We start from the raw sequence: 14,412 nt of genomic DNA, 5'->3' as shown, positions 1-14,412 counted from the left end.
TTAATGAACGCCACATTATAATTATTGTTCATTTTAACACTCACAAGTAATACTGATAACTACAGGCTATTTCAACACGTATTTTATAATTTTAATTAGAAAATTGCATGAATCGCGCGCGTGCATTGAAGTTGACTCGAGTGTTTGTTTATATTATAGAAGTGGCAACTTGCAACGTCGCAATCGCTGTCCTGCCGGGCGGTAAAAACGAACCGGCAACGTTTGCGGGTGCGGCGCTCCGAATTTTGCTACTTTTCCATAGAAAATCTTCTGTTTCACGCGCAGGGCTCTGGCAAAACCCTCTCTTTCACTCCTATTGGATTTCGTATTAGGAAATGTACTAAATCTTTTTTCATTGGAGCGCAACCGTGAGCGCTCCACTTCGCGCGTTACATAATACAGTAGGTATTATACAGGTGTATGGGATGATAGAACGATGGATATATTCATGGGTATTAACAGTTTTAAAGATTACGATTGATTTTAAATAGTAATAATTAATGTTAATAATTAAATTAAGGAGTATGATTTTATTATAATTATTTATGGGAGTTCACTGCACCAGCGCTCCTTAGGGCGAGCCGCCTCTGCTTATAAGTATCTATTGGACCCAAATACGGCTATGCCTATAATAATACCCAACGTGTGTTCGCGGTTCTACAGAACAACGTCTATGGATAAAACTGAAAAATTAAGATTGTTTTTTTTCTACGTATTTTTCCAGGATAAAAAGTATCCTATTTTACGCCCAGGATAATAAGGTATAATTATACCAAGTTTCATCGAAATCGAACCGTTAGTTTTCACGTGATGTCTTCACATACAGACAGACAGACAGACAGACAGACAGACAGACAAAAACTTTTTTAATCACATATTTGGGTTTGGTATCGATCCAGTAACACCCCCTGCTATTTATTTTTTCAATATTTTCAATGTACAGAATTGACCCTTCTACAGATTTATTATATGTATAGATAATTATATAGGTTTATATAACAAGATTAATTTTGGTAGATAATAGTTTCCTAATGTTAATTAATTATTAATAACAAAACTATGATTCTTGCTAAATGTTTATGTAGCAAATACCTTGCAAACACTCTATTACTTCTTTGTATGGAATGACATTTATTATTTCCAATTTTATATTAATTTTGTCAGCAGAGTTCATTCATATAGTTCCGGTAAAAAAATGTCCATGAACTAACCCAGAGCATTGTGCGTGACCGTGTCAAATTTCATACAGATCCAATCAAGCATTTACGTAATGGTGGCTCTACATTCGTGCCTTGAAGCTCTGTGAACAGGCGTGAGCGTGCACGTGGACAGTTTTCGAGCTGTTCGCGTGCGTTACTTGACCAGCGTCGGTATTTAGTGCGGTCTCGAAGGATTCGCGACTCCTTCAAGCGGCGTTCCCGCGTATTCATTCACTTTCGCGGCCCCGTGCCATAGTAAATATAGTATCCCATAATAATGTGGTGATTTTGGCAGGAGCTTCTACGTCCATTTCATGGAGAGTTTCACGTACGATTGCGAGCATCCTGTGAATGGAGGACATGACTTTTATTGTGAATTCGCGGTACTAATAGGGAGCCTTTATAGTGCATTTATACATTCGTGTTCGTGAAGGGAACCACTTCATACATTTGTCTTCCTTTGTTTACATCTGAAAAGTCTAAACACGAAAACGCGGATCTCAAGACGAAAAGAAATTTGGACTGTTAAAAAATGCGTATTCGTTATTCGCCTCGCTATTTTCACGAATGTGTAAAAGCACCATTAAAAAGAAGGAAAAAACTATTCATACACAATTTTATTTATAGTTACAAACCAAAAAGATAACTATTATGAGTAAGGCTAATTTTAGATGAAATCTGCTTTAACTATTAATGAAAACGTGTAGAAGTAATCCAGTTTTAGGTTAATCAATAGCTGGATTCTACCCTCATTCACCCTTTAATCCTTTTGCTAATAAATCCTACATTAATGTGTTCAGACATGGAAAAGCTATTAAATACTAAAATTAGATGTGTGAATGTTTTTTATAGCAACTTAATTTTAAATATAGAGCTGTAAATCATTATATTACAGCTGTTTATAATCCAGAATTTTATTATTAACTAGCTGTGCCGCGCTGTTTCATCCGCGTGGCTCCGCTCCTGTTGGTCTTAGCGTGATGATATATAGCCTATAGTCTTCCTCGATTAATGGACTATCTAACACCGAAAGAATTTTTCAAATCGGACCAGTCATTCCCGAGATTAGCGCGTTCAAACAAACATACAAACAAACAAACTCTTCAGTTTTATAATATTAGTATAGATAATACTTTTAATGAAAAAGTATATTGAAGAAAATACCTTTCCAATTTTTTATTAGAACTTTCTTTTAAATATTAACAACATCTTTAAATTCAATAGTATTTTTAAAGGAAGTGGGATTCGTCGAAGAATTAATTTTATACAGATATTGCATGTAAATTGTAATTGCATGTATATGAAATGTAATAAACAATTTAAAAATAAATAAACAACAATTCTTTAGTTATTTTTCTCGCAGTATTCCAGGAAGTTTTCATCACTGCATCGTATACAATTACAGTATTGTGGAACACATGATATTTTCAGTAAACTTTCACTCAAGATATTATATTACATTCCGAGTAACGAATGTTTATAACACAACTAGCTGTGCCCCGCGAATTCATCTGCGAACAAAACTACGAATTTCTTAAAATAGGCTGCCTATCCTTGGTCCTAGGTTTTTAACTATTATCCATATAAATTTTATCTAAATCGGTACTGCGGATTAGTCGTTAAAGTATAACAATTAACAGTCAACAGAGAAGTTGAGAGTAGAGAAGTAAAATACGTATTAGTATGGATAAAATTATGTATCTCTCTCTCATACAATATGTACTTTAATAAAATAAGGCAATTGAATTTAATAATATTTTATCTTAGGTTAAGCTTGTTGCATGGTATGTTAATAAATAGATATAAATGTATTGTAATATGATAATAATTCATATAAAAGACTAGATTTCATTTTAATTCATATTTTAAAAGACTAGAAGGAAAACCCGCATAGTTCCCATTCCCGTGGGATTTCCGAGATAAAACCTATCCTATGTATTAATCCAAGTTACCATCTATATGTGTGCTAAATTTCATTGTAATCGGCTTAGTAGTTTATGCGTGAAAACCATACATACATACGTTCATAATTACAAACCTTTCCTCTTTATAATCTTAATCTTATATATAAAATTCTCGTGTCACAATGTTAGTCTGCATACTCCTCCGAAACGGGTGGACCGATTCTCATGAAATTTTCTGTGCATATCGGGTAAGTCTGAGAATCGGCCAACATCTATTTTTCATATGTACCACGGGCGAAGCCGGGGCGGACCGCTAGTATTATTATAGAAATAGGTTTTATATACCTACTTATAAATAAAAGCATAATATTTTTATACGAAGTTAAAGCACTAGTGTAGTAGCCAATAAAGACAGATTAAGGGCATATTTCGAATAACGTTAAGTTACAATGATAAAAAGATACTTTTATAAGCAATAAAGGTCCCATAAACATTTTTATGTAGTTTTATTACGGTCAATGTAATAATATCATTTTTCATACGCCTATGGCATTCTATGCTTTTACTATTTTTACCTATGTTATTATAGTTTAATGTTTTTCAAGTGAAAAATAAGAAATATATACAAAAATAACGTTTAAAAATAATAGAGCATAACTCCTAATATGAATCGAAATCATCGTAAAGTTGTGTTTCTTTACTTTCAGCTCTTTATTAAGTGTTCTTTATTATTTGTTGGAATATTAATGTTTCGTTAAAAATATAAGCAACTAGAGGTCCGCCCCGGCTTCGCCCGTGATACATATTTCGCAATAAAAGGTAGCCTATGTCCTTTCTCGGGTATCAAAATATCTCCATACCAAATTTCATGCAAATTGGTTCAGTAGTTTAGGCGTGATTGAGTAACAGACAGACAGACAGAGTTACTTTCGCATTTATAATATTAGTATGGATTATTGTATTGTTAGACGTAACTTTTGATTTTTTTTTTATGTGGATGAGTAGTTGTAACTGTTTCCTGTCCGAACATGCTTAGCTGTCGCATACTATAAATTGCCGCGTTCCTTTGTCTCGTGGCGCATTCGTACGAATCGTGCCTAGGGGCTCGGACGCTGTTTATACGACGTTCGACCCAACTACCCTCACTTTACTAATAGTCGTTGACTAGCTGCGTTTTGTTATCAACTACCTACATCAATTAGGTAGCTGTGTAGAATCGCAGTACATTCTTATTACATTCAAACTAATATTTAACCCAGTCTCGCTTTTTATTTCTTACAGTATTTATTTCATCACCAAAATAACAAAGGAACATAATTTACATTATATAGGTAGGTATAATTAAAACAAATAAAACGCAGTGATCAGTATAAAGAAAATTTTATTTCAACAATGAATACATCCAATATAACAGGTTCAATATAAAATGAATGGTACATATAAAGCTCTTAGCAGCACTTCTGATTCTCTTCCGATTGTGTCGTATTTTCCCTTATATTTTCCTCTCTGGATTGAAATACGTACACATTTGTTCAAAAACAATTGTGCACCAAATGTTCCTCTCTAAAGAGATTATTTTGCTATGGTCCGTTGAGTTTCAAACCTGAAATACAGGAAGAAGATATCTTTATAACCAAAAAGTTAATTCGGCTATTGTGAGTTGAGTTTTGAGTTAGAAAAGTATCAAGATCTTCTTAACTTAAGAATTTATTTTGCTATTGTTGAGTAAGAAGATTACTAATGTTATATTATAATAGTGTAATAGTTGGTTGGTTCTAGTACCATTATCTAGATACTGCAGGATTCATATTGCGAATTGACGCGAAATTTTGTGGGTCATTTGTAACAGGATGGCGGTTCTACAGGAGTCTTAGTACGCAATGACAAAAAGAAAAATGATGGTCCGAACGCTGATACCGGATGCGTTAAGATACTGTAATATAAAATATAACAGTATCTTAAGATAAAATATTATAGTATCTTCACCGTGTGTGACGCGCTTTAGACAGTGTACGATCGAAAATTTTGTTTTGAATGAATGAATGAAAAATTCTTTATTGTACACCTTATAGGTACTGTACCATCATAACTATAGGTATTGTACCATCTAAAACTCATAATAACTTATTTAACAATGTACAGAGGGCGGCCTTATCGCTGACAGTGATCTCTGCCAGGCAACCCAAACGACTAGGACAAATGCTGAGTCTGGTGGACAGTGGTGCATAATAAATTAAAAAAGTGAACGAAAGAAGTTGTTTTGTCTTGATTCTGCAACTATTTAATTCACTACACTATTAATAATCCACGTATTTTATTTTACAGAAGCAGGTACATGAAACTTTATCCATTTTCACAAGCTTTACATATCTTCTTATATATAAAAATGAATCGCAAAATGTGTTGGTAAGCGCATAACTCGAGAACGGCTGAACCGATTTCGATAATTCTTTTTTTATTATATTCCTTGAAGTACGAGGATGGTTTTCATGTAGAGAGAACGTAAATATGTACCACGGGCGAAGCCGGGGCGGACCGCTAGTTTTCTATAAAATTAAAAGAAAATTTAACCACTTTAAGATTTCATAACAAAACTTGACTGTGTGATCTAAAATTAATGATTTTAAAACAAAATTAATAGTCACGAACTATGACAACGAACTCATGCTTTTTGTATAGTAAATGCAGTGCTCATTTTTTATCGGTTGTCCATTATCTATTTATATTATGCATCTATATAATAATACTTGCGGTCCGCCCCGGCTTCGCCCGTGGTACATGTTTACGTTTTCTCTACATAAGAACCATCCTCGTACTTCAAGGAATACAATAAAAAAAGAATTATCGAAATCGGTTCAGCTGTTCTCGAGTTATGCGCTTACCAACACATTTTGCAATTCATTTTTATATATATATAAGATTATATACTTAATATTAATTTATTGATGCTAATAAGCCAAAGAAAGCATTATAAATAAATAAAGCCTACGAATTGTCTGAACTAAACTCAATTTTGGGACTACTTAAAAAATCGAAAGTTCAGTTGGTCACAAACCCAAATAAAGAAATAAAAAAACAGTCAAATTGAGAACCTCTGTTTCGAAGTGAGTTGAAAACATATTGAAAACAACATAAACTAAAAACAAAGAACATTTCAGAGAGATCAAAAGCACTTTCGTTCAGACACCCTTGACCCAATTCTGTGTTTGCACGAATTCTTATGTCACTTCATTGAACACTTAACGGCTATTAACGCAGAGATTATGTTACCTTGGATGAAATAAATGTTTTCATTGCAATTGATATATTGTTATGCTAGTTTGAAGTGTTTTGAAAATGCTAACCTCAGATTTACTTATTACCTATGACAATTTCTATAGGATCAATTATTATTACAGTCTTATGGGATCACCTATGACAATTTCTATAGGATCAATAATTATTAGATCTATATATTGTTCAATTACTTGCTGAAACCTACTAGTTTGGTTAAAGGAAGCCTGAAAGGAAGGATCTGCCAATCGGGAGGGCGCTACTGTGCCACTGTTCACTTCGACGTCTGTGTTTTAATTAATTATCAAATAGAAATAACGGTGATAACGTGACAAAACAGTGATAAATCAATGAACAATACTAAGAACCACATGGACTAATGTTTTCATATTAAAAAAGTGCGTAAACAGTGATAAAATCTTCAAAACATCAAGGGACTTGGATCTGTCATTTTATACATTACTCTAAGTGTAAACTATCTAATACCTGCTAAGTTCAGTGAATAAGACACAAATAAACATAAAAAACACTAAATTGTTACTGTGAACTCAAGAAATCTGTTTTTGCATCAAAATACATAACCTCAAAAATTATTATTCACATAGTCACGCAGTTTTTCGAGTAAACAACGATAAGCGCCATCTAGCGTCGAGTAGCCGAACTCTCTAGACATAACTCGATAAACTGAACGCAACATCTGCTATTGGCAACGTAGTTCCGCTACCAACCACAAGAGATTATAGAGGGCGCTACGAGTACCAAAACAAACAAATACTATGGAGGAAATTATGAAAGCCCTACAGAACATTCAAAAAGAACTAAACTTACAAAAAATTGAAATTCAAAAAAGTGGTGAAAAGGTTACAGAACAAGTAACACTCAACATAAATAAGAAAATAGATGAAAAATTTACCATTTTAGAAGAAAAACATCAAACTTTAAAGGGAAAAGTTGAACAACAAGAAAAAAGAATACAATATATGGAAAAACAAGCAAGACAAAGAAACATAATTTTCTTCGGTATTGAAGAGGGCGAGACATCCTACCACAACTTGGAGAACATTATGTTACAGTTCATTAGTGAAAAATTGTCCTTAAAATTCGATTGTAGTAACATTCAGGAAATAAAGAGAGTGGGAAAAAAAAGCGATAAACCGAGACCAATAATTGTAACTTTTTCTACCCTTGGTTTAAAGATCAACGTTCTCAAGCAAAAGAGATTATTAAAAGATACCCAATATTATTTGAACGTAGACTACCCTAAGTAGGGGAGACCGGGGATGGTTGGCTATAGGGGCAGGTAGACTAAACAACAATAACTCGCCACCATCACGTGTTTTTCATCAACCAATCACGAGCGACGATGCCTCCCTACAACCCGCTAACTTGTGTGAAGTGAGTCGCCGCAGTCGCGTGGCGTTCGTGAGTGGCATCACATGTTGTATTTTGGGTCTCGGTAAGTAACTTTTTTCGTTCGTACTTTTTTTGTTATTGTGTCTTTGGATCTGTTAGAAACAATGCTGTTGTTATGCCAAATGTAAATATAATAATTTAATTCTATATTACACAGTATTGCTTCCATGTTAGTGCCAGAGTTTGCATATGATACGCAGGTGAAATTCAAAATGGCGTCAGGGGTTGGTTGACGTATTTTGTTCGGGGTAGGTAGACTAATTGGTCAACCAACCCCTTTATAATAAGTATAACATTTTATCATTTATTTAAAGAATTGTGTGGGCTAATGGTTAATGTGCATCATAAATGTAAACACTATTATAGTCTTCTCTCACATACTTAATTACAGTTGTATTTTACAGAAAATGAGGACGTACAAAAGAAAATCTGAAAGGGGTGATGTACCAAAAGATATCATAGAAAGAGCTTGCCACGCAGTAATCTTCGATAATAATAGCATCAACGCCACATCAAAGAAATACCAAATTCCATACAAAACGTTGCATCGTTATGTGACTAAACTTAAACAAAAGCTAGAACGTTATCCGAACCTCGGGAAAGCTGATTTGACCCTGGACACGGCGGGGTATATAAAAAATAGGCAGGTATTTAGCAATGACGAAGAAAATAAACTGGTAGTTTATTTGAAGACGGCTGCTGACATTTATTATGGATTAACACCGTATGAGACACGCAAGTTTGCATTTGAATACGCAAAAAAGAATAATAAAACTGTAACTGAATCTTGGAATACAAAATTAATGGCTGGCGAAGATTGGCTTGGTAATTTCTTAAAACGTCATCCCTCGATATCAATAAGATCACCTCAACCTACAAGCCTGTCTAGAGCTACGTCGTTCAACAAACAAAATGTAAGTGAGTTCTTTGTTAACTTGAAAACAGTTTACGAACGATTAAATCTAAGCCCAGGTGATATTTGGAATGTTGATGAGACGGGACTTACAACAGTCTATGTGCCTAATAGAGTCATAGCTCGCCGGGGTATTAAAAATTTGGGTAAAATGACTTCGGCTGAAAGGGGCACTTTAGTGACAATTGCAGTAGCAATTTCAGCTCTCGGCAACATGGTTCCCCCGTTTTTTGTTTTTCCAAGAGTACATTTCAAGGAGCATTTTCTTAAGGCGGGTCCTATAGGTTCAGAAGGTGACGCTAACCCATCTGGGTGGATGAAAGAAGAAAATTTCATAAAATACGCAAAGCATTTTGTGAAAAACGTGAAACCCAGTAAAGAAAAGCCTATTCTCAAATTTAAGTTTGTTTATAATTAAATAAAAAGTTTCTATCATTTAGTACATTTTAATGTTTTATTTTATACTAATCCTCTTTATTTACACTAATTACTGCCTAGGTCAACCTACCCCATGCCTATAGTCAACTTACCCCGGACATGGGGTAGGTTGACCAAGCGTCAGGGGTTTAGAAAATCGACTAAATAAATATTATAATGATAAATATATAGATTATAGATTAGTATTTTAGGTACCTGAATAGTTCTTCTATCTGTATCAACTGCTATTTTTCTTATATACAGTTAAACATCAGAGATATACGAGCTTAAGTCAAAAGTTAGTCAACCATCCCCGGTCTCCCCTACATATTGGAAAAAAGAAAAGAACTTCAAGAAGAAGCAAACAGAGAGCGCGAGAAAGGAAACAAAGTCTCGATAAAATACGATAAACTTGTGATATCAAAATCAAACAACAAAAGAAATATGATGACTTCCCCAGAGTCAGATCCCAGAATTCAAGCACTAGCTGGTAATAGTACAAAAAGACCTATGAAGAAAAATAAAATAAAACAATCAAACCCACCTATACCCAGATCAAACAGCGTCCCTGAAGCAGTTCTAAAACCAAGCATTCTAAGCTACCTAGTAAACAACAACGTCAACACAACACAAAATCAAACCAACGACAATATAACCAACAACCCACACTCATAGCAACCAACACCGCCCTCCCTCAAGAATGTAACATCAAAAAAATTTCAACTAAGTAACAAAAACCATCTTCCAATCCGGCTGGTCACCGTGGAAGATCAAGACCAAAACCCTCTAAAGAAGATACCTCAAACCTCTTCAAAAACAAGAAGAGAGACACGAACCGAAGAAATATTTAATTCAACTAAAAAGAAGAGAGACCTGTTATACATAGTAACCTACAACGTCAGAACCTTATCTACTTACGAACGTTTAATCGAACTAAGCGAAGCTCTCACTAGAGTCAAATACGACATAATTGGATTATGTGAAATAAGGAGAACAGGCACCAGGATAGAAGAATATAATAATTTTATACTATGTCACACAGGACACACACCTGGCAGAAACGGAGTCGGTTTCATAATTAATAGAACCCGCAAGAACTGGATCGAAAGTTTCATTAGCATAAATGATAGAGTAGCATTATTAAACTTAAGCATACAAGGACTGTCCATGACAATTATACAAACATATGCACCGACTGAAGCAGCGTGTGAAGAAGAGATTAACACCTTCTATTCGAATATCAATAGAGCCATAGATCAATCTTATAAGAATTATATAATAATAGGCGATTTTAACGCAAAAATAGGACAACCAAGACAGAATGAACATTTGTTAATGAAATCAAATGGATTTGGAGAAAGAAACCAGAGAGGCCAAAGGCTAATTGATTTCGCGTTCGAACACAAGCTTGCCATCTTAAACACTTTTTTTAATAAAAAACCAAACCAAAGATGGACCTGGCGTTCACCTAATGGTAATTACAAAAACGAAATAGATTACGTTCTGTCAAATCAACCAAACATCTTCCAAAACATAGAAGTATTAAATCTGAACTACCCGTCGGACCACAGAGCAATCAGAGCAACAATTTCCATCACAAAGCAGAAGAAAAAACGCACAGCGTTCAATAACAATCGATACTCATCACTAAAAACAGAACAAGAAATAATATCTTATAAACAAAACATTTCATCTCAACTACAAGACCTACATAAATGCCAAGAACAAACATCAGTACAGGCTTTCTATAACACATTAACCAAGACTATAACCCAGAGCTTACAGGACGCCAGAACCTTCAACGAAAAGTCAAAAAGTAACCATAAAGTCCTAAAAGAACGTACACTGGAACTTATCAAAAGAAGACAAGAGTTACAGCATGCTAAGGAAAAAACTCGAGCCACAAAAAACGAACTATCAGCTCTATACAAACTAATAAGTAAATACATTAAACATGACTACAAAAGCTACAGATTAAATACTATTAAAAAACACTTAGAAAATGCAGGAAGCTCAAAAAAGGCCCTTAAAGAATTAAAAACAAACAAACATTGGATAGATGGCTTAGAACGCAATGACATAACCGTAAATAACCGCAAAGAAATCATAGATGTAGCAACCCAGTTCTATAAAACCCTATATAAAGCACAAGGCAACGAGTGTAACACCCTTACCTATGCAAAAGACATCTATAGCTCTACAAACAAGAATGAAAACATAACACCAATAACGGAAGAAGAAGTCTTACAAGAAATTAAAAGGTTGAAGACAGATAAAAGCCCAGGACCAGACGGCATTACAAACGAAGCCATAAAGACTGCCTGGCCGCTGCTGATTTCGCCATTAACACTCTTGTTTAACCTAATATTAAAAACTGCTGAAATACCATCGCAATGGGTAGAGTCGGAAATAATTTTAATTTACAAAAAAGGAGACTCAAAAGATATCACAAACTACAGGCCTATAAGCTTGCTCTCATGTATTTACAAACTGTTTTCCTCTATAATTAACAAAAGAATAAGTGTCACAATAGAAGCAAACCAACCAATAGAACAAGCCGGCTTTCGCAAGCGTTATTCAACAACTGATCACATACATACTCTAGAGCAAGTAATGGAAAAATACCAAGAGCAGCAAAGAGCGCTCTACATCGCATTCATCGATTATAAAAAAGCTTTTGACACCGTGTCACATTCAAGTATTTGGATGGCCCTGCAAGCTCAACAAGTTGAACAAGAGTATATAAATATAATCAGGAACATTTACAAAGATAGTACAGCAAAAATAAAACTGGAAACCACGGGCCCTACGTTCCCTATCGGAAGAGGCGTGAAACAAGGCGACCCGCTGTCTCCAAAATTATTTATATCCATACTGGAGTTCATAATAAAAAGATTCAACTGGGAAAAAACAGGACTAAACATTGATGGCAAGTACTTATCCCACCTTCGCTTCGCAGATGACTTAGTCCTGTTATCAGAATCTAGCACACAATTACAAAACATGATTGATACACTAAACACAGCTAGCAAGCAAGTAGGGCTGGAAATGAATCTCTCGAAAACAATGGTCACAACAAATAGTATACAGAGAAGAATATCAGTGGACAACGAAAATCTGAAATATACAGAAAATTACATCTACCTTGGAAAACAAATAGGCTTCAACAGAAAACAAAATGAACTAGAAATAGATCGAAGGGTAAAAAGCACTTGGAATAAGTACTGGTCATTGAAAGAGATTTTTAAAAGTAACATGCCAACAAGTATCAAAACGAAAGTCATGACGTCATGCCTCCTACCTTGTCTAACCTATGCATGTCAAACGTGGAAATATTCAACAAAAACAAAAAACAAAATCACTACCTGCCAACGTGGAATAGAAAGAAGTATGCTCAATATTAAAAAGATATACAAAATACGTCATACAAAAATTAGAGAAACCACCAAAGCGAAGGATGCTCTAACCCACGCTAAGAGACTAAAATGGAAATGGGCTGGGCACGTAGCGAGGCTAAAGGACGAGAGATGGACCAGCAGGGTAACAACGTGGAAAGGCCCTATCGGCAAACGTCTCAAAGGCAGACCCTACACAAGGTGGGCAGACGATTTGATAAAAACAGCTGGCACCTGCTGGCCACAAATAGCTCAAGACAGAGATACATGGAATTCTTTAGAGGAGACCTTCACCCTCACTTGAGGAGGGGTTCATGTAAACAACTTTTGCACAAATTTATATACTTACATTATTTAATATTTTTTTTTCCCATTACTTTACATGAAATAAAAGGTTTTTTATTTATTTATTTATATGTGCTTATCCAGATTATATTTCTGTACCAAAATAACTTATCTGATGAAGTGTGTTCGATCGATGTTTTGCGTGAAAGAGTTATTCATCTATTTATCCCAATACCTATTCATGTAATCTCATTTAAACATATTAATAGGATAGCAGAATAGCATACCTAGTGTACGAACAAAAAAACGTCTACTATAATTATTATGAGTAATCTGACCCAAAACATAAGGTGACAAAGGATTTCACACAAAATTATAATGTTAAAATTTCACAGCAGCTGTTCAACCAATCTGAATATTATGCATAAGTGGAATGATACAGTGTATCGGAATACATAAATCTTCATAGCATTACGTTGTCAAAGCAATTTCGTGGAGAGTCGCCTGGAAAATGGCATGTACCCCTTTTCAGTTTGTATTAAAGTTCGTTATAGTTTTCTAAGAAATCGTGATAAGTTAGTTATGAACACTAATTGTAATTTAAGACTCTGGATTATAAATTCAGGATTTATTTCTAGATTTAATCGAATGTAATTTAAATAGTTTAAGTTTTAGATTACGTAGCGGCGGGACAACAAGCTAATTAGATTACTTTTATTGCTGTAAAAAAATTCAAACGATATTAAAACATTATAAACAATATGTGAATTGTAATTTTATCGATCAAAAATACATGCAAGAGCATTTAATGAAACCACGTTGGGTTTACACTTTGTGTGGACTGTGACGTCACCCTTTATTGGATTCTGTTACAAAGTTCTGTAGAGCGAGTAAAGCTTTTCGTATGAAAAGCAATTTTTTTGACATAAATATATTGTTATTTTTAAAATGGCTATATAGTATTCTAGTTGTTCACCCCGGCTTCGACCGTGATCACTACATAGTATAAAGCAAAGTCGCTATTTCCGTCCCTATGTCCCTTTGTATGCTTAAATCTTTAAAACTACGCAAAGGATTTTGATGCGGGTTTTTTCGATAGATAGAGTGATTCAAGAGGAAGGTTTTAGTATATAATTTATAAGTTTTATACAAAGCGGGCGAAGCTGCGGGCGGTAAGCTAGTAGATTATATAACTGAAGAAGGAAGTATGGATCACGGATGTATACATCGGTGATTTTTTTTTGATCGGTGCAGTAGTTCCTCTGCAGATTAGAGCGTTAAAACGAACTCTACAGTCTACAGCTTTATAAAATTAGTATTTAATAGGTATGTACCTATAGACATAGAATTTACAGTATATAGGTACTATTTTAATACGACATTATAATAAAAAAATGTTGTGTGGTTTTATGAAACCACGGTAAAAGTGAAACTGTTCGAACGGTTCCGAACACTGCTTTGTGTAGCGCATGTCGCGTGACGGTCGGCTGCCGAGTAGGTATACCTACCTACTCGGCAGCCGCGATACACGCGACATGCGCTACACAGACCAAAAAGTTTGAGACGATGCAATAAAAGTTTCACTTTAAAAAAATCATATAAAAACGCGTTAT

At 34.6% G+C, this 14,412-nt stretch overlaps 2 protein-coding genes across 2 annotated transcripts in view; both read left to right on the top strand.

Moving 5' to 3' along the window:
• Positions 1-14,412, top strand: part of LOC149899537 (atrial natriuretic peptide receptor 3) — an 88,412-nt gene that overhangs the window by 53,564 nt on the left and 20,436 nt on the right. The gene's annotated exons all lie outside the window — the stretch shown is intronic.
• Positions 6,633-9,794, top strand: LOC149899538 (uncharacterized). The gene is made up of 2 exons (XM_090113840.1): positions 6,633-7,641; positions 9,444-9,794. The coding sequence occupies exons 1-2, from the start codon at positions 7,153-7,155 to the stop codon at positions 9,792-9,794; spliced, it is 840 nt and encodes a 279-aa protein (XP_089969966.1). The 5' UTR covers positions 6,633-7,152.

The sequence above is a fragment of the Colias eurytheme genome, chromosome 20, assembly GCF_061535395.1.
Source record: "Colias eurytheme isolate Ceu_HAF_F1 chromosome 20, ilColEury1 Martin Lab GWU primary, whole genome shotgun sequence".
Lineage (NCBI taxonomy): Eukaryota > Metazoa > Arthropoda > Insecta > Lepidoptera > Pieridae > Colias > Colias eurytheme.
This window is presented reverse-complemented; position numbering and strand designations above follow the sequence as displayed.